The sequence below is a fragment of the Saxophila tyrrhenica genome (genome assembly GCF_035928015.1).
Source record: "Saxophila tyrrhenica strain CCFEE 5935 chromosome Unknown scaffold_27, whole genome shotgun sequence".
NCBI lineage: Eukaryota > Fungi > Ascomycota > Dothideomycetes > Mycosphaerellales > Extremaceae > Saxophila > Saxophila tyrrhenica.
The window spans coordinates 170728-194687 of record NW_027041759.1 but is presented as its reverse complement, the minus strand read 5'-3'; the positions used below and the strand labels follow the sequence as shown (position 1 = coordinate 194687).

Genomic DNA, 23960 nt, shown 5'->3' with positions numbered 1-23960 from the left:
GTTGTTAACGCGGATGATCGTGACGGCATCATGCCAATGAACACTACTACAGGCCAGAAGAGCACCCACGCTCAAGCACCAAAACTCAAAGAGCCGTAGATATCACACCAACCATGCCTCCTTCATACCGATAACCCAACGAACGCCACGCTAATCCACTCAATCCGTCTCCGACATCACCTCGGATCAATAGCCGGCCAGAACATCCTCGCCTTGACCCCAATGTCCACCTCAAAGATGCCGTCTTCACAAGCAGCCCACAACGTCCTGCCATCGGGACTCATGGCCAGTCCTGCAGTCCGCACACCGACCTCCCTCCCAAACCCATTCCGTAGCTGCTGCATCTGCTGGAGCTGCACCCTCCGAAGTAAGATCTCGTTGCCTTGAGTGAAACCGCCAGGGAACGCACGAGCAGCTGCTCCGGCATTTGGGCCTAGAGTCGCACCAGCAAGGCCAGAATCTCGTGCGTCTCCCAGACTGCGTAGCCGATCACGCTGACGTGCGAGAGAGCGAGCCCGAGCGCGTTCGGCAGCCAACTCGGTTTGAAGGTCAGATTCTGTCGGCCGCATGCTCGATGGAGAGCTGTAGTCGCGGATGCCGGTTGGTGGGGATGCTCGAGCAGCACCCTCTTGCAAGCGTGAGCGAGCATTCTCGAACAGCGGACCGCGGGCAAGCGACATGTGCTCTTCGATGGTACGCCAGGGGTTCTGATCTTCTTCAGCAGCGGCCGCGGCGGCATCGGCAGCGGGGCCACGGCTGGTAGAGCTCGAAGGGGAGTCGGTAGCGGGTGGACTGAGGACAACTGAAGCTCGGCGGCGAGGTAAGCGTGAGCCATCGCTGAGTCGGACGAGACTGTTGGTCGTTGCCGCCCATTGGCTCGCTCCGCTACCTCTGCCACTATTGCTCATGCTCTCAAGCGATGGAAGCGAATCGGGCGTGTCAGGACCATGTGATGATCTTGGCCGCGGCCCTGGGCTCGCTGCATTCGTCCTGGAGAGCTCTGGAAAAGAGTCTTGCACCGAGCTCAAAATCTCACTGATCGGTCTTGTCGAAGGGTCGCCAGCCTCAGTACTTGTAGCACCTGAGCGTGTAGAAGGTGTATCTCGAAACATGTCAGCTGAAGTGTAGTTGACACCTCTCGGCTGTCCACCATTCTGCGATCGTGCCTCCTCCTGCTGTCTTGCCGTCCTTAAATTGTCAAGGACCTGCTGTTCTCGAGCGGTAAGGCCTCGTGGATCGTCGAGGAGCGCCGCCTGCTGCCGTGCATCCCGTTCAGCCTGCATCTGGCTTCGCGCGCTCGCCAAGTCAACCCTCTGCTGCCGATGTCTTCTCCGCGCATCAAGCGATTCGTACGCAGTATCCTCGCCCTGCCGATACCGCCGTATCAAATCTCGCTCCAGCTCGTCAAGCTCTCGCAGATCCAAAGCCAGCCCAGAAGGATGCGAGCCCATGCTCATGACATCCTCGCTCGGCACATCTTCGTACGCCATCCGCCGTAGCTTCTCATCCCTGGGCTCCAAGCTAATGACCTGCCGACTCTTGAGACCCGTTCGCAGATCGCCGATGCATATCCGTCCTTGGTCTTCAGCCCAAACAAGTAGATCCCAAGGCTCAGGCGAAAACATCATTGTTCGTATGGCGCCGGGATGAGGGTTGGTCAGATCGGGTCTCGAGCCAGGCACTACCGCCACCACCGCATCACTGTCATCAACATCCGAGTCTTTCAAAAAGTCGATGTCAAGGACTGTGATGTATCCGCCCTCCGAGCCCACAGCGACCAGTTGCCCGCTCGGGCTCCAGGCGGTTGTGAAATAGCACATCGTGCTCGCCTGCTCCGAGAAATGTAGGCTGACAACATTCGTTAACGTCCACTTGATGCTCGCGCTCGTAAGTCTGTTGTGCGGTTTGTGTATCTGCGGTGGCTGCTGCACGATTTCCCTCGTAAAGAAGTAGGCCAGATTCACATCACCTACCGCCACCAGCGTCTGCCCATCTGGACTGACGGTAGCATGGTTCATGAAGAACGGCAGCTCTAGACAAGCAGTCTCGGTGCTCGAAGGTAAGCTGTAGACTCTGACCGTCCGATCGTTGTTCGTCAGGACCGCCACAATGTCGTCCAGATGCGCCTCCTCGTCCTGTATGCGGTGTATCGAGATCGAATTCACTATATCCTCCCCGATCCGCTGTACATTGACGCTCGCCGCTCTCCTGCCGCCATCATGCGTATGCTGCTGTGCCTGCCGCCACGAATCCAGAGGCAGAGCTGTGTCCACGTCCATGCTTCCTCTCCCAGCTGATCCGTCCAGCTTGATCGCCGCAAAGTGTCCGCGCTCCTCGCCGCCGATACAGACGTAGCCGAAGCCGCTGGCGGTACATCGTGCTTCGAAGGGGATTGAAGCGATGTGCTTGCGCTTCTTCGTGCTTGTATTCAGGCAAAATATATCATGACCCGAGGCGAAGTAGAGGAGGTCGGGCTCGGGGGTGGAGATGTAGTGTCGGAGTTGCCAGTGGCTGGATCTCGAGGTTAGTCTCCCATTCACGTGGTTCCAGCTGAGGCTACTCACGCGACTGGTATGCGGACGGGGTAGAAGCCCTTCTCTGCTTTGGCGAGGTTCTGCGCTTCAGGGTGACTATTCCCAATGTTAGCTTGTGCTCCTCTGCTCTTTTTGCGCGTCCTCTCAACCTACGGAACCCAGTCAATGGCCATCCTCGCTGCCCTTCTCCAGGGTCCCCTGCCCGCCAGGTCGTTGATGTTCGGTGGCGGAGGCGCCGTGGGCTGCACTTCCGGTTGCCGGCCTCGGAGACTCAAGCGAACGAGCGTGTTGCCGAAGAGCCTGCGGTTGCGGAGTGGGTATGGTTAGCTAATTGATCTGCTTGGGGATGTGAAGAATGTGAAGAGGTGTTGTTGTTGCAATGCTGGTTGAAGGTGGGGAGAAAGCAGCAGCAGCAGCGAGCGGGATGAGGCTACGTCACAAGGACTTCTTGCAGACTGGATGCTGCCATTCACTACCACTCATATCCTTCTCTTGGTTGATTCGAGATATCTGGTATATTAATACCTTAGGTGATAGTCTACTCAGGTCTAGAACGAATGGTGGAACATACCGCAACCTGCACGAGAGGTCTCAAACGTGGTACGTCTGCGGAACCTACTGACAATGGGAGGCAGCCGCACAGGAGCATTCGCTACATGTACTACAAAGCAAACGGGAAAGATTGTCATGCGGTATTACATGCCACTCGATGCATAGGAAAGGACGGTGTGGAGATTGTCTCTCATTCGTATAAGCAGCATTGGCTTCAACATTATGGACTGGCTTTTCCGCCTGCACTGCAATGCCCGCTCATCGAGAACTCCCCATCGTTCATGCCACCATACCATCATAACTCATGCCAGCCTTCTACTGGGGTCCAAGAGGTTCACATTCTCATTTTCAGGTAGCTATTGCACGTGCTGCCATGGGCGAGTCGTCTCTGGCATTCTAGGCCCTGGCGGAGAAAAACAACGTCAGCAGCTGGCCTCGAATGAAGGTTCCTAAGCAGTACTCACTTCTCCTTCTGGACCTTCGCGACGGCCTCCTCGACACGCTTGAAGAGGGGGTGGTTCTCCTCCAGCCCAGTGAGGCTCTTCGTCGCCTCGGTCGCGCTCATCTCCTTCATCTTCTTGGCCAGCTCCGCGCTCTCCTCGTCGCCCTCAACGTTCTGGAAGCGCAGGGCCATCTCGACACCACCCATCAGGCAGTCCACCTTCTCGCCGTTCTCGGCAAGCATAGCCGCTGGTCCGATGAAGCGCTCCTTGCGGGAAAGCTTGCGGAGGGGAGCACGACCGACACGCTCCACCACATCCTTCAGCACTGGGTTGGAGATACGCTTGACGATGGCCTGAACGTACTCCTCCTGCTCGCTCTTGCTGATGTGGGTGAACTTCGTGCAGATGAGGTGAGCGGTCTCCTTGAGAGTGTTCTGGACGATGTCATGCAGCTCCTTGTCCTCAAGCACCTCGTGAATGTACGTCTTGCCTTTGTTGTAGCCGTAGTAGGCGGCGGTGGCGTGGCCAGTATTGACAGTGTACAACTTGCGCTCAATGTACGGCTGGAGGTCCTCAACGTAGTGCACGCCTTTGATCGCTGGTGGTTCGCTGGGCTTGAACGGGGCGGACTCAACACACCACTCGTAGAACTTCTCAATCTTCACGTTCATGCCCATGCCTTCGTCCTGTAGTGGCACAATACGGTCGATGGCCGAGTTGGCGAAGCGAGCCTTGTCCTTGATGTTGGCCTTGGTCTCGTCGGACAGCTTCTGCTCGATGAAGCCGCGGAGAGTGTCGGTGGCTCCAATGGCGTTCTCGCAAGCAATGACAGCAATCGGGTTGCTCTCCTTGCGGGCCTCGATACCCTTGGCAATTGGCTCGGCGATGAATTTGAGGATGTTGGGGCCGACGGCGCAGGTGACGGTGTCCGCAGTAGCGATCTCGTGGATCACCTTGTCCATCTCATGCTTGCTGTTGATGGCGCGGAAGTTGTCGATTGTGAACTTCTTCTCGCCCTCTGGTCCGATCTCGGTGACCTCGTAGCTTGGAGTCTTCTGGAGGGTCTCGATGAGGCTGTCAATAACATCCACAAAGACGACTTCGTAGCCAGACTCGTGCAGGAACTCGGCAACGAAGCCACGTCCGATGTTGCCGCCGCCGAAGTGGATGCTCTTCTTGCCCATGGTGACGGTGTATATGGGGGTGAGGTGTCTGGAAGGGAAAGCGGTCAGTGGATATGAGGAGAAGTGAGGTTTGTCATATCGTAAGGAAGGTCGATGTAGGCGGTTGAGAGCAAGAAGCGGTCAAGTCTTGGTCGTTCCTAGCACATAGCCTTTGCAACAAGCTCGACGAGGGAGTTTGGTGGAGGCATTGCACTCACTCTGTGGTCTGAAAGCTTGAGGGAAGGTCTTGTGAAGGGGTTCCTTTTGACAACGGCTATGATTCCAGTGTCAGCGCTTGTATCTTGTCGGTGAGCGAGGTGAAGCCATTGAGGAGACGCAGCAGCAGGATGCTCGCTAGCAAGACGGCTGACGTACGTACCTTGCGTTGTTGTTATAGTGTCAACGAAGTCCAAGAGGTGTCGATGTGAAGGTATCGAGAAGGAAGAAGCAAAGGTGAACTGCGACTTTTCGTTGTGGAAGGAGAGTTTCGCTGGCAACACGTGGTGGGGCAAGAGCGCGTTGGTGGGGTTCCAGGCCAAGCGGATCATCTTCGTCACATGAAAGGCCCGATTCCTGCCCAACATAAACTTCTCGTTGGTCCGTCATACCGATCTAGGTACCTGTCGCACATGACTGACATGACCAACGAGTGCGAGCGGAAATGGTACACCAAGGGAACACTGAACCGTTACCCCGAACCCTGTTGAGAACAGCAGTATTATACAACTACGAACGCTGTGGGACCAATGGGTATCTTGCTTTTCCATCTGCAACGACTTGCAGTACTTTCAAACACCGCCTCAAGCATGTATCGCCTGCTGCACGTGCGGATACACCTTGACCATGTTGTGGTACAGCTCGGGGTGCTCTCTCATCAGCGCCTCCGGGTCCCACGCCATGGCAACGAAGATCGTGTCGATGCCGCTTGACAATGGCACCGTGAAGCAATGAGTGATCTGCAGGCCGATCAAGAATGCGTATGCGATCACGACTGGAGTGAAGTCGCCATCGCGGTTGTAGGCCGGGTCGGTGAAGATGAGGTAGAGGTAGGCCATCAGGGCACAGGCGAAAGCAACGAACGTCGCGCCCATAGTCAGGACCGGTCCGATCAGGCACTCGTTGATGAGGGCGTCGATGCCACGGTCTCGAATCAGGCGCTGCATCTGACATTAGCGAAGCACTTCAGACGCGGCCTAAGCCTGGACTTACCCAAGTAGCCTTTGCAGACTGGATGTACGACTTCCCGTACAGCGCAATGTACGAGAAAGCATAACGGTTGATGAAGTTGACCGCCCACTCGAGTATGCCAAGCAAGCACCTGACAACGCAGAAGGCGCAGCTGGCCGCAATGTTCCCGGAGTTGGCCTCGCTCTGCTGTGCAATCGAGCAGAGCTGTCTCAAGAACTGAATGATGGCGACAAGCAGACTGCCCAGGCTGATGGAGCCGAAGCTGTACGTCAACGCTCTTCTCGCTGCGCCACGAGTCGCACCCTTTGCTGGATTGTTCGGCGCAAAGAACCATGCGCCGTACACGCCGGAGATGGTCGTGTGGATCGTGTTCTTGAGCCACTCGGTGATCCAGTACCCGGCGAAAGTGATGAAGGCAGTCAGGCCGATGACGGTAGCGGAGCTGCAGTTACCGCCGGTAGAACACGCTGGGTTGTTGCCAGGCTCATACTTGACGTAGACGGCGACTAGAGTGACGCTGAAGTATGCTCCGAAAGCCGCTGCTGCGAGGCCACCGAGGAAGGACACGAGGTAGACATGGCCGAAGCTCTTGGAGACGTCGATGGCGGTCTGCAGCATGAGGACGCTGAACGGGATGCGCGGGATCCACGTCCAGAAGCAGAATGCGCTGAAGAGGCCGAAAAGCAGGAAGACGATGCCGCCGCTCCAGTAGTGTCTGTAGAGCATGTAAATAGCCGTTCCCAGCGTCCTAGAATGGTCAGCCATGTCCTCCCAAGCCCTTCCCAACGACAACACTTACCAAAGGATGTTCAAGATGCCCGTGATCCAGATGAACTGCTTGGTGAACAATCTAGCCAGCGAGACGTAGCCGTATCCAAACACCAGCGCAACCACCAAGCAGAAGATGAACAGCACCATCGTGTTGGTCGTGAGGCCGAAGGTATTGTCCGAGCCGTAGATGCCGCCGCCATTGAAGCCGTACGTTGACGCATATCCCTGAATACTGATCCCGCTCACTGCTACGAAGCCAGCTGCGACTGCGAGGAACAGTATTCCGGCCCAGATGTCGTTCCACTTCGGTTTGTCGACCTTGAACTGCTGGTCGAAAGATGGCTTCGAATCTCCGTTGGCGAAGTTCTGGTTGTACGTGGGCGGCGGTGGCATGTGGTCTGATCCCTTCCATTGTTGCTGCGGCGGGTGTGGCTGTTGATACTGCTGTCCTCCATAGGCCTGCGGTGGGGGCTGCGCATCGTAGTAGTCGGCAGCTTGGCCGCGATGGTGCGCCATTGTCGTACTGTCCGGGCCGATACAGCCTAGGGAGATGCAATGTAGCTGATGTTGCAGGTTCGCGTAGGAGGTGAGGAGAGAAGAGACTTCAGGCGCGTCGTCAACAAAAGTCGCTCGAGCGGGCGGGAGACATCGTCGTCACTGTTGTCGATCTTCACTTGGATTGAGTTTAGCGCCATCTCCCACTAGCGCATGCGGTACCAGGCAGCCGGTGCCGCTTTGTTCTAGACCGTTGAACCTCTCCCGTCTCTTTCATCCATCTTTCATCCATCTTTCATCTTTCATCCATCTTTCATCTTTCATCCATCTTTCATCCATCTACATACAGGTACCTACTACATATACCGCTACGGCATCACTTGTTCAAGGAGACGTTTACATGCAACGGGGACGGCTTACTAAGGTATCTAACCACAATATAAACAAGAGCAGTCTCTACCACCAACCGGTCTGGCTTAAAGCCCCTACGCCTCTTCATCATCCTCGATCGCAGCATCACGGCTGACCTCCATATCCGAGAGTCTTCCCTCCAACCTCTTCATCTCAGCCCTCTCCTTCTCCCTCAGCTCTGCCTTCTCCTGCTTTTTCATCAACCTTTTCGCTCCCTGCTCAGCTTTGGCCCTCACAATCTTCAGATCTGCCTCCTCATGCTTTCTCCTATGTGCTCTGGCCTTCCTCTCCACCTTGGAGTCTTTCTTCTCTCTGCCACTCTTCGCCGAGTCCCAGAGATCGCCCAGATCAGCAGTCGAGGACTCCCCGTCAGTGGTAGTCTCTTGTGCCTCCCGTCTTGCCACTCTAGCCAACCTGGCCCGCTCGTCTGCTTTGGCCTGCTCCACTCGAGCCTGCTTCTCTGCCTCCTTCTGTGCAACCTTTGCCGCTCGAATCTCCTTCGACCTGGCGATCCCTGCTGCTATCTGCGCCGATTTGACCTTGGCGTTGGCCTCGACTCTCTTCGCTTTCAGTTCCTCCCAAAAGGCCGCCATGCCTTCTCCACTCTCCACCTCATGGGCGCTGCCTTCTTTGTCCGCATCGCTCTCTTCAGGCTTACGAGCTCTCTCTGCGTCGTTTGCCTTGCCTTTCTCGGTCTTTTGCTTGTTGGCAGCATCGGCAGCCCTGTTCTTGAGACTTTCGTCATTGCCCGTCCTATTTTTCAACTGCTCAAACCCGCCATCCAACCCGAGGCACCACTTCGCAAACAGTCCCACCTTCGCCTCCATCTCCTCGATCATATCAGTCGTCTCCTTACGAATCGCATACAGCTTGCTCAACTTCGTCTCATCCCCAGTGGCGACAAGCAAATCCCGCTGCCAACGCTTCTCCGGCGACGTCCACCATTTGTCGTGGAGCGCGCTGGCTCCGGCAATGTTCTTTGCAATAGCTGACACGGCATTGATCAGCTCGTCAGTTGGCTTGTTGCGGAGGGCCTTGTCTTCTTGAGACCGCATCTTCTCCCACTCATCATGGGCCAAAGGAACGAGGAACTCGACGCTTCGTTTGACGTCGACAAGGGGGTGGGCCACCTGTTCCGCGCCGCGATCATCTTGACTGCACAGAGTTGGCACATACTGGCTAATCGGGGCGGATGTTGGGCTCGAAGAGCAACTTCTTTCGTTCACTGGTGAAGCTGACCTTTTGACGATGTATGGAAGCGCAGTTCGATGGAGCACTGCTGTGTACTGCGTATCCGAGGATTCAAGCGCCATTGACCCAGATTGACTTGATATCACTTGTGGGACGAACAAAGGAAACGTAAGACGCCGGATGCGGGAGGAAGAAGTGATTGGAACAAAGAGACACGACCATGCTCAGATGCCAGTGCACAGACGCACGGCACTTCTACATTGACAATGCTCTCGTGTATCTGCTGGTAGTATTCAGAAGTAAATGTACAGCGCTCGGCCAGACTGTGTCGAAGAGTATCACACAACCGTCCACAAAGGTCGTGGCATCTCAGAGCGCGAGGAACTTGGCCGTCTCGTGACGGGATCAGTCTTCACGCCAACATACGCCTGTCGCTTAGGAGGCGCATCGCGTGTGGTGACCGACCATGTCGCCAGATCGTAGTATTGCGCAATGGCGTGCACGAGGAAGCGTCTACACTAGACGTCAGTAAAGACCCCATGACAAATGAAAGGAAATGCCCGCCGTACCCAAACGAAGCACCGTGATCGTGGACAAGACTCTCAAACACCACCTTGTCCCTTTCCAAGCCTTCACTCTCCCTCTTCGCCCGCATCTCATCACTCATCGCCCCGTTGCGTCCGACAAAGACAATCTCCTCATCCTCACTATCCGGCTCAATGACGCCTTCAGCCTCCAATTGCCTCTGCTTCTCCTCCCACTGCTCCACGAACCCCCTGACTTCCTGCTCCAAGTCCTGCAACAGCGCCTTCGCGCCGCGAGACCTCTTAAGCTTCGCCCGCAACTCCCGCTTGACTTGCGCCGCGGCCTCCTCTTCCTTGTTCGTCGGCGCGTTGACCTTGGCCTTGCGCAGTTCCCGCTGCTGATTCAGACGCGCATATTCGGCATCCCACAACGGAGCGAGGAAATAGGGCACGCTCTGCCGCTGGTTCATGGGTCTCACCTCCCAATCTTCAGGCAACGGGGGCTGCGCATAGGGATTGCCGACCAAGCGATCGTTCTCCCATCGCCTGCGCTGCCGACTGCCTTCTTTGCCCTTGAGCAAAGCTTCCCGACGCTTCAAGCTGTCCCTACGCACTGGCTCGCGCCGTTTGTGCACGACATGAACAGCTTCCGGCTTGGAGCGGGGGCGGTCGTCGTTCAACGCGGCCTCGTCGAGCGGGATGTCCAGTCGGACGGAAGCTCCTCGCACAGCAGGGGCGGGCGTGGGAGAAGAGATGGAGGTCGCGCTCAAGACGTCTGCGGCCTGCGAGACGGTCCAGGCTTCGACGCGCTCAATGGGCGTTGGCTCGGAGGGTGGCGTGAGGATGGAGGGCTTTGTGGGCGTGGCCATTGTGCTGGTTGTACGAGGTACCGGACGAGGAGGACTTGTGGACTTGAAAGGGACGATCTATGTCTATGGAGATACAGATGAGAGCACTCCGCGACAACAAGGAGCTTTGTCTGAGACCGAGAGGGGGTCCGGCTGATAAGAGTCATGCACGTGTCACCTCATCTTCATCTTCCTCGGACGGCGGGACATGACGGGCAGGAGTCAGATCTAGACCACACCAATCATGTTTCGATAACTGGCACGCCTGGCTCTCGTCGGTCTACAGTCGTGTGCTCGTTGGGCATCTCACACTCGTTGTCAATCAGAAACGCTGTTTTGTTCCAAATCGAGTATACAGACTACACAACCATAGATTACAGCTTCGAGTTCCCACCATCCACCAACTCTGCTCCAGCTCCCGAAATGCACAATTTTCCAGTGTCGAGGACCTTAACCTGTAAGATGACGACGTTGCCCTCCTTCCACATCTCCGTAGCCAGCGTCTGTCCAGGCAGAACGGTGCCCGCAAACCGCACCTTAATATTCCTGAACATGCCGTAGTTCTGGTAGACGTGCTTCCCAGCAATGCCGAAGAAGCACAAGCCGTGCAGGATGGGCACTTCGAACCCACCCACCTTGCTGAACTCGGGGTCCACGTGCAGCGGGTTGCGGTCACCGGACAGCCGGTAGACACACGCCTGCTCCTCGGTCGTCTTCTCCTCGACAACCATGTCAGGCTGTCGCTTCGGCGGGTTGAAGACACGAGAGGCAGCGCCGCGATCCGCACCCTTCTTCGCGCCACCGAAGCCGCCGGCACCGCGGATGAAGACGGTCGACTCGTTGTAGAAGAGTTCCTTGCCAGTCTTCTTATCCTTGGTGGTCTGGCCGGTGACGATGATGCCTGCGTTGCCCTTGTCCACGACCTCGACGAGCTTGGGGAACGTCTCTAGCACAGCTTCGGTAGGGATAGGTGAGGAGCGGATCTCGAGGTACTGTTCGCCGTGCAGCAGCATCATGGGGTTGAAGTTGGGAACGAGGTCAGCCATGCTGAAGGGTGCCACGGCATTGAAGGGTGGGATGACACCGAAGGTAGGAAGGACCTGGAACTTCTCATCGTTCTCAAAGACGAGTGGGAGGTCTTTTCGCTTTGCTCCAACGCCGAGATCTGATTGACAGGTTAGCTGGTTGTTGCACTAGCTGATGCCGCGCATGCACTCACTGTAAAGTATGACATCTCTCTCGTCGTAAGCAAATTCAGAGCCCTCGGCCTTTGCCTGCTTCGCCTTCTCGATGGCCTCCAGATACTGCTTGCCGTCCTCACCGGAAGACTTCTTGCTAGCTTTCTCTTTCTTGACCAGATTAGCCATGATCTTATTTTGTGCTTCCTGCGAAGACTCGGGGTGATCAGCCCGGCCGTCATCAAAGTCGACAATGGCGTTCCACTTCGACTTCACCGCTTCTGGGGTCATCGAAGCATCGGCGTTGAACAGTGCACCACCCGTGCGCTGCCACCTGGTCTCAGCAGCCCATCCAGATCCAGACTCGAACAAACGTCCAGTGGCTGGCTGTGGCATCTTGTCGGAACACATGAGCAGGACGATCGGAGCGACATAGTCGGGCTTGAACGCCTGAACCATCTCCTCGGGCATGATGGAGCGAGTCATGTTGGTGCCAGCATTTGGCGCGATGGTGTTGACGTAGATGTTGTACTTCTGTCCTTCGCGAGCGAGCGCTCGAGAGAAGCCCAGGATGCCGCACTTGGCTGCCGCATAGTTGGCCTGGCCAAAGTTGCCGTAGATGCCGGACGTAGAAGTGGTGTTGACGATGCGGCCATACTTCTGCTTGAGCATGTATGGCCAGGCAGCCTTGCTGATCTTGTAGGTGCCGCGGAGGTGGACATTGAAGACAGTGTTGAAAAGGTTGTCATCCATGTTCTGGAACGACTTGTCACGCAGGATGCCGGCGTTGTTGACGATCACGTCGATGCGGCCATACTTGTCAATGATGGCCTTGACAACAGCATCGCCTTCCTCTGCGCTGGCCTTGACGCCAAAGGCCTCCCCGCCGCTCTTCTTGATCTCCTGCACCGCTGGCTCGGGATCCGCCAGGTCGTTCACAACCACCTTTGCACCGTACTTGGCGAACTGCAGGCAGTAGATGCGACCAAGACCAGCTCCACCGCCAGTGATCAGGACAACTCTGTCCTTGAAGCTGATGTCTTCTGACGGTGGGTTCTTTGGCAGCTTTTGGGCGTCCTCCAGCAGCTCCATGAAGTTGGCCGGGCCTTCCGGGTGGGATGGCTCGGAGAAGTCGCTGACATTGTCCCACTTCTTGAGAAGGGCTCCTGGTGTGAAAGAGTCGTCAGCGCGAAGCAACGCGCCCTTTGCACGTTCCCATCTCATTTTCGCAACGTGACCACCGCCAACTTCGAAGATCGCTCCGCTCTCGTCGTTCGACGGATGTACGAGAACTGCCACCAGCGGCACCACATAGTCCGGCTTCAGCACCTCCAGCACCTCAGGCGGCATCACGGTTGCCGTCAACCTCGATCCTGCGATGGGCGCAATCACATTACAGAGAATGTTGTACTTCCTGCCCTCCTTCGCCAGCGTCTCCGTAAAGCCGACTTGCGAGAGCTTAGCAGCAGAGTAATTGCATTGTCCGAAGTTGCCAAACAATCCTGCAGCCGACGATGTGTTAATGACCCGACCGTACTTCTGCTTTCGCATATGTGGCCATGCTGCTCTCGCGCACTTGTATGCTCCAATGACATGCACTTTCATAATCAGATCCCAATCCTGGTCCTTCATGTTCTTGAAGCTAATGTCCCGCAGGATACCAGCGTTGTTGATCAGGATATCGATGCGTCCGAAGTTATCGATCGCGGTCTTGATGATGGATTCGCCGTTGACCACATCGTCGTAGTTGGCTACCGCTTTCCCTCCTGCTTGGGTGATCTCCTTGACCACTTGGTCGGCCATCTAGTTGATGTTAGCTGCATGCGTTTCTATAGTATACAGAGGCGTCTTGCATACACTCGAGCTTCCACCCACTCCATTGAAGGAGCCACCGAGATCGTTGACCACGACATTGGCTCCTCTCGAAGCAAAGAAGACGGCGTAAGCCTTTCCGAGTCCGCCGCCAGCTCCTGTAACTACAACGGTTTGACCGTCGTATCTCAGTTGTTCTCCAGCCATTTTGACGTTTTGATTGTAGGGTGAGACTGGATATGAGGACAAGAGGGGAGGAGAGGAGAAGGAAGTCATCCAGAGCACATGATGGTCACTCTCACATGAAGCTCAGAGATGCCGAGGTTCGCGGCACTTGCGCGGTATGAAATCCGGACTCCGGACGACCATCTCACCTCACTTGCCTCACCCAGCCACAAAAGCAATGACTGCCAAAACGATTGACCTTGGAGCACCACGCCATGACATGTACGACATCTGGTGATCTTGTGCTGTATCAAGAAATATGATCAAGCGATATCGTACATGAACCGGACCCGCGACAGCCCCCAATGATAGAAGACACGATGACACTGCTTTCGCGGTGTTCTGTTTGCTGTCACGGTCCGTCGGCCTCTTCATCAGCAACGCAGTCTCGGAGAAGGCCGCTGTAGTTCAGGCATAGCAACGTCCAAGCCGCTGCCGTTCCCGGACCGTCCACGCTCTGACAGATCCTGCTATGGCTTCTGGCTCCAGAGGGACGTAAGAAAGGGTCAACTTCACGCGGAGCTTTCTAGGAGGTCTCGAGGCAGTGGCGACGTTAGCTCCGAGATCGTTGCGAAGGCGGCATGGAACGGCCTTCACGCAGGTCGTGGACACCGGCTCTACTCAATGCATGCGGCCCAAGCACCATGCTGTGCCCCTGTTCATTCTCGCCCGCAAGCCTTCGGTGTTACGCAAGCCGGCAGTGAACACACCTTTGGAAGTCTCTCATATAGGGGAGAAGCGGGACAGACGTCCAAAGTATGCCGTACGGCGTCATTGGTGAGTCCAACGAGCAATTTATGTACTACTCTTTACAGATCCATATCCTGCTCATGACCTGGTGCTGGCAAGCATGTCGACGATCATCACCATTCAATGCAGCACCCTGCACACCATTGACCATCTCTTGAAATGAGCTATAAGAAGGATTGTTCGCAGCCACCAAACCGACCTTCTTCCACTGTATCTACGTTCCGCTCAATCATCAAACCACCAACACGAACGTCTTTTCAAAACCAATCATCATACAACCAACACCAACGTCCGTTCAAAACAAATCAACACACAACCAACACCATTGTCCGCCAAAACGAATCATCACACAACCGACACAAACTTCCCGTCGTAACCAACCAGCATGGCCATCGAATGCAAGGGGTGTCCGAGAGACGACCACAGCACATGTCTCTTCACCGAGGAGAGGCGGGTGAAACTACAGAGCCACCTGCAACAGATCTATTCGATCTACCCAAGGTATGGATCACTCAGCCCTTCGCTGTTCCGGACTGGGACCGATCCGGATGAGAAAGCGAAAGCCTATGCACAGTTTCACAGTAGGCATGGCCCGTATAAGCTCATACTCCAGCGAGCTGAGGCTCCATTACGGGCGGCTTATGCGGAGATACAAGAGGATAACCAAGAGCATGACGAGACCAAGTTGGCTGCATCCATCTCTGTCATGCTGGGCAGAGCTGCTGAATGTCATTCCATGGCCAGCGCTATGTTGAGAGAAAGCAAAATCTGGCTCAACACTCTGTCGCATAAAAACAGACACCAAATCCGACACTGAGCCTTGCAGCTCCTTGGGACGCCCAACGCAGCTTGAAGTTTTGCATGCTCTTTGCTTTTCGGTCTGAGTTGCTAGTAGGTACTCCATCAATCAAGCCGTCCGCTGCCATTGAATCACACCACAGTGTCTGCGAGCGTTTGAACGAGTTGTGCGACGCTTTGACACCTCGATCAACCTCTTGGTGTACAGCAGCGGGATACTATGAGATGTCCCACCTTCGTGTGACATGCTGTGCTGCCGTTACACCCCATCCCGGACTAACGGTGTTACGAGAGTTGACAGTGAAACCATGCGCAAGTCTGTCGGTACTCTCATTCAATATGGAACGAACCATTCTATACTGACCAGGACCTAGCAAACATGGGACAGCCGAGTGAGGTACAAAGCAGACACGGTGTCTCAAGGTAGCCTAGCAACCTCCGCACCACCGTCTTCCATCACTACACTCGCACTGTCATTCGGGAACCAGAATTTTCCTTTCTCAAAGGCCAGCACGCATCCAACGCCCGACTCTCGAACGCTGAATCAAAGATTCGTCTACATCCACGCTAGTATGCCTCACGACAAACTAAAATGTCCCTTCCGCGACCACGCAGGCTGCCTCTTTGAAGAAGACAGGCGTATCATGCTGCGGGCGAGCGTGGCCGTAGTCAAGCGGTTTTACGAATTCTACTTCTACGACTTGGTATGGGATCCCGAAGACTTCTCCGAGGAGTCCGAGCACGACAAGGTCCGGATATACCTCGACTTCTGGTGCCGGCACAAGTTGTACGAGACCCGGTTTCAGCAAGCTACAGCCGCACTGCGCGAAGCATCTGAGGGGTTGCGGCGGGATAAGTGGCAACATGAGAACGACAGATTCTTAATGTTTGACGTCGATGGTGCTCTCAACAAGACTGATAAGGTTGAAGAGAGGGCTAAAGCTATGCAAAAGATCACTCGGGCGTGGGCGGCCACGTTGGGACCCAAACAGAGAGAAACCCTGCGGGAGAGGGCGTTGCAGGGTGACTCTGACTCCCAGCAGTCTGATTAGGCGCTCCTACTACCAGCTGTCTTTGCAACTGCTTGTTGGACTTTCCATATCGGACCCGTTCTAGTGTGAACTGATTTGTCCAAGCTCAAGCAGCATGGAACGGCAATGCGAGAGATGAGGAACTTCCCTGTTATGTAGCCATCGATCAAGCGGCCACACCCAGTCAGGTAGGTCAAAGTGCATGCTGCGGATCTTGATACTCCCCAATTCTTAGCTTCGTAAACCATTCTATTCCTCAACTCCGGCGTCATTCCTCAGTACTCCAGATTCTTCCCTATTCATTGAGAAATGCTATGAGACGCTCGTCATGTGTGTACCGGTGGATCCGAAGTTCTTTTCGCTTCCTGCGTGCATGGAGCTATTCACTGCTGGCCGGGGATAGCACAGAGCAGCTCATTCATTGCTCATGGACGTATTCCTCGCTGTCCGACGCTGGCGAGTTTGCTCAGGAGAGTACTTATGTCTGGCAACCCTCCTCAGTCCAGTCGCGAACTTACCCAACACTCCATCCTTCTCTCCATATTACCGACATCGAGGACTCCATTCTCACTTATCCTTTCCCACATCTGCACCCGGATTCCATCAACAAAGCCACCCTCACTGACACTTTCGACTTTCAACATGAGTGATCAGCCTCCTCAGCTCTTCACCTGGGAAGAGCGTACGAACCTGCAGCGCGGTGCTGACCAGATCGGTACCCTGAAACCATTGTACGACGGTGGAACCCTTCGGTGTTCAACAATGTCGCCCCTGTCGCCGTGCATCCGGTCACTGGCACGATTGTCGGCCAGCAAGTTGAGCTGTGCATCGACTTCCACAGCAACCAACGTCAATGCCAACAGATCATCGACAGAGTGCTCCCGGTGCTCGAGGCAGCACAAGATAGATTCCGTGAAGAGACACCATCGGTTTGGACTCCGTTACGCATCGGAATCGGACAAGCCATCGCCGCCGCGGAGAGAATGGGAAACAGGTTGAGGGCAATGCACTGGGCCAGTGAGGCGTGGGCGAGTACCTTGACTCCAGCGCAGAGAGACGAAGTCTCGCATAGGGCAGCGCAGGCCATTGTCGGACCCTTGGGACGTGTCTAGCCTCGGGCGCGGAGTACACCGGATGAAGGGCTGTAAGGATGGTTCAGCAGTTACGGTAGGGGCGTGAGGTTGCTTCCCATTCTTGGGCGACTGCTAACCTTTATTCAGCATCGACGGGAAGCTGGTGCAGGAATCTGTTTTTTGGAATTTGACGCATATGTAGGAAAGTCAATGGGTGTCACGTTCGGTCATAGATATTAATGTAGCTGGGTGCATGTGCACATCAAATACCTCTCCAATAGCTTTATGAGGAGTGGTTTACAAATGCATGACAACAGTCTTTCATACGGCCCCATCAATTCCCCAAGTCAGGAAGCTGGATCAACCAAGTCGACTCGAGACGGTCACGGGCCGTGAGGCAGCGCAAGGATATAACGGCGTGGTGCAGTCAATGTACTTTAAACCCCTTCCGTCATTCACTGGTTTTCCAATACTGAGAGGGCTCACATCTTGCTCAACGCTAATTCCAGCAAACTAATTCCTGTGCGCAGGTTATAAGCAGCAATAGCCAGTCGTAAGCTGCACAATCACTTACTATATTTCGCACACAACAGCTTCGAGATCATCACCCAAGCTGAATCTGACGATCGCACCATTGGTCACATACAGCCCCCTCTGTCGAGGCTACGATGGTAGAGAGCGAGGGTATCTTCACCGAGAAAGAGCGTGAGTCAATAAGAATCCCCATCAACCTAATCCACGATGTACGCGAGCAGTGTGCGGAGTGGCAACTACAGAACTTACCCAGCCTGTGCGAGAGGGAGAAAGCTCCGGCCTACGTCGACTTCCATTCCAAGAGGCCTCGCTACGATGGCTACCTTGATTCTTGCGTATCCCCAGTAATGGATGCACTGAATTGACTTGACGAGGCGAACGACGACCACGTGCAGCATAGAGAAGATAAAGTGTGCCTTTTCCTGGGCCCTGGCATGAAAGCTCATGGAGAATGTCCGGATATAATTCGTGAGATGCGGCAGGTGACTGATGCGTGGGCGGCGACCTTGACGGAGCAGGAGCGAGAGACTCTCCAGAGCGACCTCGGATACGCCATAATCATGGACACATGATCTGCGGGGTACTCGTCGTGTTATCTTCGCGAGGTAGAAAGGCGATAGCTGGACGTGGAGCTGCGTAGAGGCTGTCAGCCAACTTGGTGTGGGAATTCCAGGGTAGGTAGATGTTTCTAACAGACAATGTATTGACCAAGTGGTCCCCTGGTTTGCTTGCTGTATGGACACAATATAATAGAGCTTTACAGACCTTGTGGATTGCTCAGACATTGGTGATGATTCGCGCAGACAATGATCACAAGTCGCTGTCAAACGCCGTTGCGAAGTGGGTATGGAATTAGCCCACAGCAAAGCCAGGACGCCCCCCTAAATCCTGAACCGGAGGATAGTATTGAACAGGGACATCGCCCAATGTCGTCGTAATTCGACTCCCGGAGCTGTTTGCACCACTGCCAGCCAGCAAGGGGGCGTTGAAAGCCTGGTAGAGATGTCAGCAAACCGATCAATCGGCGGAGTAGAATTATCTTCGTACCTCAGCAAGCTCCAACGGCGAGAACGAAGCCGATCGTCCAATCCTCCACCAACCCCAGTAAGTCGGCAAGATGAACGCCATGCAAACCAGATCCACCATCACAGCAGCAAAAAAGAAGACAAAGTCGATACGGTAGACATTGTGCTCTCCCTGTCGATACCCGGTGGTAGTAGTGTTGACTTCAAGCCCCGGGTCCAAAGCGTGTCTGAGGAACGACGGATCCTCTCTTCCGGCCACCATGCCAGTAAGGAACATCAAGGAGTTTAAGCTCTGCACAACGGTGTCGTAGGGATCGTCAAACGAGACCCCGCAAGCAGAAACAGGGTCCGCCCTCATGAACTGCATGTATGAGGTGCCATGTGACATCGACGTTGGACCCGTGTTTACCTCTCCATAAGTAGCGTAGGAGGTAGTCCACTGCGTACGCAAGAGCGTTACAATACCAGCCAAGGTCGACTGGTACATGCCACTATCCAAAGTATGGTTCATTGCCGCGTTGTTCGCGAAGGAGACGATTCGAGGCGGTGTCTGGTCCAGGGTCACCCGGTTGTTGTCGATAGTCACGTCGTACTCTCCAACAGCGGACGCGAAGGTGCAGGCGCGATATTTGAACGTTCCCTCACATCCGTCCATTGTTGCGTGGCCAGTGAACAAGTTCAATGTCTCGTGTTCGTCGTCGATCAAGAGGCTGGGTCCAATGATGAGCTGTCTATGCCCAAGGTCCACGGCTGGTCCATTGGTCGTCGCCTTTGCCATCCTCTGAGACATCGGAAGGGAGTAATTGCTTTTCAAAGTGCGGGAGGAGCACGCAACAGGCGAGAGTGCCGGGGCTTTCACCTTCGCTCTACACACTCCGTCGCAACCATGTATGAAATCACGCAACGGCCCATCCGAGAGCCATTTGGACCCCAGCTGGTATTGGAAGTGTGCAGACAGCTGAGCGTACAGCTTGTTCGAGGCGTGGCCGGTTGCTGTCGGGATAGTGTCGTTAAATGCCTGATCCCACCGCCCCCAATCGCGATTCCACCAGCCTGTGTAGCCTGTTGGAATCTCGGGACTGATGGTAACGTTCAGAGGTACGGTTCCAATGAGACTCTCTGGCACGACCGTTGTTGCACGCTGTAGAAGAGGCGCATTGGCTACAACAAGTACGGAGCAGATGCATGCAAGTCCAAGCAGACCCATGCGTCTCCCAGAGGCCATTGCACCCACGACGGTGGTACCAGCTCGCCAATCATAATGGAGTCTCGCGAGACTGGATTGGCAGAGTGGAATCAGCTGAAGCATCTCTGGGGTTGATGGCATTTACGTACGTCGTACCGCGCAATGCTCTGCTCCACCATGCGATGGCGACACCTTGGACACATGCGTACCTGATCTCCAGATTGGCCACGGCAGTACAGATGGCCAGGTAGGTGGAGGGAGGCGCCTTCCAGCTCGTGACTGCCGCATGGTTCGACCCTAGGAGTATGGCGAGGCTTGCCAGCATGCTTCCAACGGCCACAAGCATGACGCAGAGACCGCTCATAGGCCCAATGCGAAGCAGTGAAGGCTTCCACGGATGATCGCGCTCCCGAGATCCCGTCGAGGCAGGCGAACCGCCGCGCGTGCTTACTGCTAAAGTGGTGACGACCCAGGGGCTTTTGGGTGTCCTGGCAGCTGCGGAACTGCTGTTAATGGTATCCTGACCGGTACTGTAGACATCATCATCGTTTTGTGTTTGGACAGACTTGGTATCGAGCTCTGGCCACCATCGTGATCTCTCGTCGTCGTCGAGAGGCGACCTGTTGCCATCCGCCAGAGTCGTGGTGTTCACGTTGTGCTGTTTGAAGTCAGGCTGGACCCCGTGAATCCGCTGTTGTGGCGCATCCACTGTATTTGCCATTAATTCCCTGCTGTGCTTGAGAGATTTAGCAAACGGCCTAGATGACGGTGGTAACGTGCCAGAGCAGAGACTTCACTTCAAGAGGATTGCCTACGCCTTATCACTTCTCTGAGCGCCGAAGCCATTGAAGAGTAGTCAGCAGCACGGTATGGCGGTAGGGCTGCACCCCCAGCTTCAACGCACACAGGCATATTGTACCAGCAGTGACTCAACTCAACCGAAGCTGCACTGTCGACGCCGATCCTGCTTACATGTGCATGTTGTCCAGGCTAGTGATGACCAAGATGGAAGCTTGCGTCCGAATGGGTTAGATGACGGGATAAGCCAGCTGAGATACACCTCAAAGATCTGTCTGGTAGGAACTAGGTGGTGATTGTGTTATCGACGGGCTGCTGTATGCGGTATACGGGCCGCCATTGCCTTGAAAATCCTCATCACTCAACACTACAGTTGAGGATGAATATGACCGAGAAGAAGACAGCAGCGCTGGAGATGATGTGTCGGCTTCCTGCCCGGTCGTCGACCTGCGAAGTACGCGTGGTAGTCCCGTCTTGTCTTGTACAAGCAGAGAGTTTTGGCAGATCAATCAACCGGCCAAACACGCTCGGCCGATGTCGGCGCTCTACAACATTCACTTCCACCCCGCTTAAAGCAACGGACCTCGTTGCATGTGACAGTCACCAAACCAACCAACCATGCCAGACATGCTCGACGACCGCTCCCAACACTGCGTCCCATTCATTCTCGACCGCATATCAGACCACCGCGCACACTACCAAAGCAAAAACGAACAGCCACCCCCATTCTTCCTTGGCCTCAATGGCGTCCAGGGCGCCGGCAAGACAACGCTCGTAAACACCCTGCACGAAACACTTACACAGCCGCCTCATAGTCTGCCCACACTCGTGCTGTCGATCGATGACCTGTACCTCCCACATTCAAAGCAGGAAGAACTCGCTGCTGTCCACCCGGACAATCCTTTGGTGCAACATCGCGGCGAGCCGTCAACTCACGATATTGAGCTTGGGAAGAGGCTATTCCGCTCCTTAGCGAGTCGTGAGAGCAACATCAAAGTCCCGGGCTATGACAAGAGCGCTTTCAACGGCGCTGGCGATCAGAAGCCGGAGGGTGAGTGGGCAGTCGTCAACGAGGATGGGAAGGAGAAGGTGGACGTGGTGATCTTCGAAGGGTGGTGTGTTGGATTCCGGGCTCTGAGCGACGGTGAGGTGGAGGACAAATGGAAGCGGGCGAAGGAGGAGTTTGAAAGGAAGGGGGATGGCTACAAGGGACAGCTGGGGAAGCAGAGGTTGGAGAGCGTGATGTTTGTGAATGAGAAGTTGAGGGAGTATGATGAGTTGACGGATCGATTTGGGGCGTTCATCCATATGTGAGTCGCAGAGAGTTTCACCTTTGTAGGGGCCAGCACTGATGCATGAGACAGAGATGCTGAAGACCCGCTCTACGTGTACGACTGGCGCTTGGAGCCTGAACGGGCGATGCGAAAGGAGAAAGGCAAGGGAATGAGCGACGAGCAGGTCATCAAGTTCGTCGACGGCTGTAGGTACTTCTGATCGCTTCCAAAAGTGGCAACACTGACAGACATCGCAGACTTCCCAGCCTATGAGCTGTACACCGATGTTCTGCGCAACGGAATCTTCGGCGACGAGAAAGGAAAACAATTACGGCTCGTGGTCGAGAAAAATCGGCGTGTGAAGGATGTCCACCATCAATAGGAGGCTTCGTCTGCCAAGGACTTTTGAGTATTTCATACATGTGCCAATTATGGCTCATCTACCACCTGGGTCGTCCGACCAGCCGAATGGTGCTCTAACGCCTCGAACCCATTCTCCGTCAGCCTGACAGCTCCTGCGCGCACCAATGCTTGCGACAAATCATCAACCAAATCCGTCAAGTCTTCGATCCCAACACACAGCCTGATGATGTCTTCGGGAAGCGCCCGCTCCTTCCGCGTTGCTGGATCGATCGAAGCATGGCTCATGCGGCAGGGCATGGAGATCAAGCTGTTCACACAGCCGAAAGACACCGAGATGCCGAATAATCGCGTCGCCTCAACAATCCGCTCCGACAGCGCAATCGACCCAGTCTCGAAGCTCAGCACAGCGCCGGCCCCTCTCGCCTGCGACCAGTGCAGTGCATACTGAGGATGCGACTTCAAGCCCGGATACCGGACCTTGAAACCATGAGATTCCAAGAACTGCGCGATCGCCATCGCATTCGCCTGCTGCTTCTCCATGCGCACGGAAAGCGTCTTGATACCTCGCAGAAGCAGCCAGCTATCGAAGGGCGCCAAACCGCAGCCGGTGGAGTTGATCATGAAGTAGAACTTCTCGCCCAGCGCGACGTTGTTGACGCCAATGACACCAGCCATGACGTCGTGATGGCCGGAGAGGTACTTCGTTCCACTCTCGTATACGACGTCGGCGCCGAGATCGAGCGGGTTCGCCAAGTATGGAGAAAGCATGGTGTTGTCGACAGCGACAATCGCGGAAGGGTTCGCGGCATGAGCAGCAGAGGCGATACCGGCAACATCCGCGACCTTGATCAGAGGGTTCGTAGGCGTCTCGAGTAGCACCATAGCAGTCTTCTCCATCAAGACTCCTTGCACCGATTCCAACGTCGTCGTATCCACATGGTGCACGATGATCCCTCCATTCTCCTTCAAGTACGTGAGCAGGCGATTGGTGCCGCCGTACAAGTCATTCCCCGTAACAACCTCGTCGCCCGGCTTCAATATCCTCGTGATCACATCACAAGCGCCCATGCCAGACGAGACAACCAGCGCGCGGTTCGCGTTCATGATCTTGGCCAAGTGCCTTTCCAAATGGGACCTCGTAGGGTTGCCACTGCGCGTGTAGTCGTACTCTTGTCCCGGTCCGCCCTTGAACGTCGCGGACTGGTAGATGGGTGTGCTGGAGGAGTTGAACTGGTCGTTGCTCTCGGTATACACCAGCTCTGTCGCGAGGGCATACTTGCGGCCCGCGGAAGGGCTCGAGGGGGCGGGAGAAGGCGGCAGCTCGTGGCCGTCGAGGTCGAGGTGTTTCATGGCTTTGCCGATGCCGTTTGGGATGCCGTTGGGGTCCATGGTGAGGTGGTTGGTAGTTTTTTATCGAGGGCTCTGTGAATTTTGCCGTCAGCGAGAGGCGCGAAAGCCATGGTCGGTGGCCGGACTTACAGAGACCTCGTTGCGGCTGGATTATGAGGGTGGAATGGTGGGCAGAAGTCTGGTTGAACGAGACTCCCGTGGGTGTGTGATGTCAAGATGTGGTGGTGGAGGTGAGAGTCAGATTGAGAAATGCAGGTGACCGCTCTGCAAGGGACCGCGGAGTCTGCAGATCCGACGTCGGTCGGCAGTTGTTGGAGAGGTCTGCCCGCCACAACACTCTTTCACAGGCGATGACGAGCACTGAACTGGGACGACAGTGCTGGAAGAGTGCTCGAGGGTAACACGACCTGCCAAGTCAGCAGTTGCTGAGAAAACACAAACCA

The 23960-nt window shown here is 55.3% G+C and overlaps 10 protein-coding genes across 10 annotated transcripts; 4 read left to right on the top strand and 6 right to left on the bottom strand.

The window, feature by feature from the left end:
- Window positions 1-176: 176 nt before the first annotated feature.
- On the bottom strand, window positions 177-4713 carry LTR77_010868 (uncharacterized protein; the record flags this gene model as incomplete). The annotated part of the gene is made up of 4 exons (XM_064808085.1): window positions 177-2511; window positions 2565-2630; window positions 2688-2834; window positions 3551-4713. 4 exons carry the CDS (start codon window positions 4711-4713, stop codon window positions 177-179), a joined length of 3711 nt encoding a protein of 1236 aa, XP_064653807.1.
- A 779-nt stretch (window positions 4714-5492) lies between these two features.
- PNS1 (putative choline transporter, neither null mutation nor overexpression affects choline transport) lies at window positions 5493-7167 on the bottom strand (the record flags this gene model as incomplete). Its single annotated transcript, XM_064808084.1, has 3 exons — window positions 5493-5849; window positions 5902-6628; window positions 6680-7167. 3 exons carry the CDS (start codon window positions 7165-7167, stop codon window positions 5493-5495), a joined length of 1572 nt encoding a protein of 523 aa, XP_064653806.1.
- A 464-nt stretch (window positions 7168-7631) lies between these two features.
- LTR77_010866 (uncharacterized protein) lies at window positions 7632-10141 on the bottom strand (the record flags this gene model as incomplete). The annotated part of the gene is made up of 3 exons (XM_064808083.1): window positions 7632-8712; window positions 9175-9261; window positions 9318-10141. 3 exons carry the CDS (start codon window positions 10139-10141, stop codon window positions 7632-7634), a joined length of 1992 nt encoding a protein of 663 aa, XP_064653805.1.
- A 353-nt stretch (window positions 10142-10494) lies between these two features.
- Window positions 10495-13317, bottom strand: FOX2_2 (bifunctional hydroxyacyl-CoA dehydrogenase/enoyl-CoA hydratase fox2; the record flags this gene model as incomplete). The annotated part of the gene is made up of 3 exons (XM_064808082.1): window positions 10495-11285; window positions 11340-13101; window positions 13156-13317. The coding sequence occupies 3 exons, from the start codon at window positions 13315-13317 to the stop codon at window positions 10495-10497; spliced, it is 2715 nt and encodes a 904-aa protein (XP_064653804.1).
- A 1153-nt stretch (window positions 13318-14470) lies between these two features.
- On the top strand, window positions 14471-14902 carry LTR77_010864 (uncharacterized protein; the record flags this gene model as incomplete). Its single annotated transcript, XM_064808081.1, has 1 exon — window positions 14471-14902. The coding sequence occupies one exon, from the start codon at window positions 14471-14473 to the stop codon at window positions 14900-14902; it is 432 nt and encodes a 143-aa protein (XP_064653803.1).
- Window positions 14903-15262: 360 nt separating this feature from the next.
- Window positions 15263-15935, top strand: LTR77_010863 (uncharacterized protein; the record flags this gene model as incomplete). Its single annotated transcript, XM_064808080.1, has 2 exons — window positions 15263-15280; window positions 15390-15935. 2 exons carry the CDS (start codon window positions 15263-15265, stop codon window positions 15933-15935), a joined length of 564 nt encoding a protein of 187 aa, XP_064653802.1.
- A 621-nt stretch (window positions 15936-16556) lies between these two features.
- LTR77_010862 (uncharacterized protein) lies at window positions 16557-17026 on the top strand (the record flags this gene model as incomplete). The annotated part of the gene is made up of 2 exons (XM_064808079.1): window positions 16557-16596; window positions 16626-17026. 2 exons carry the CDS (start codon window positions 16557-16559, stop codon window positions 17024-17026), a joined length of 441 nt encoding a protein of 146 aa, XP_064653801.1.
- Window positions 17027-18373: 1347 nt separating this feature from the next.
- LTR77_010861 (uncharacterized protein) lies at window positions 18374-20453 on the bottom strand (the record flags this gene model as incomplete). The annotated part of the gene is made up of 3 exons (XM_064808078.1): window positions 18374-18514; window positions 18569-19823; window positions 19882-20453. The coding sequence occupies 3 exons, from the start codon at window positions 20451-20453 to the stop codon at window positions 18374-18376; spliced, it is 1968 nt and encodes a 655-aa protein (XP_064653800.1).
- A 695-nt stretch (window positions 20454-21148) lies between these two features.
- LTR77_010860 (uncharacterized protein) lies at window positions 21149-22186 on the top strand (the record flags this gene model as incomplete). The annotated part of the gene is made up of 3 exons (XM_064808077.1): window positions 21149-21840; window positions 21895-22010; window positions 22062-22186. The coding sequence occupies 3 exons, from the start codon at window positions 21149-21151 to the stop codon at window positions 22184-22186; spliced, it is 933 nt and encodes a 310-aa protein (XP_064653799.1).
- Window positions 22187-22233: 47 nt separating this feature from the next.
- STR3 (cystathionine beta-lyase) lies at window positions 22234-23556 on the bottom strand (the record flags this gene model as incomplete). The annotated part of the gene is made up of 1 exon (XM_064808076.1): window positions 22234-23556. One exon carries the CDS (start codon window positions 23554-23556, stop codon window positions 22234-22236), a length of 1323 nt encoding a protein of 440 aa, XP_064653798.1.
- Window positions 23557-23960: the final 404 nt, after the last annotated feature.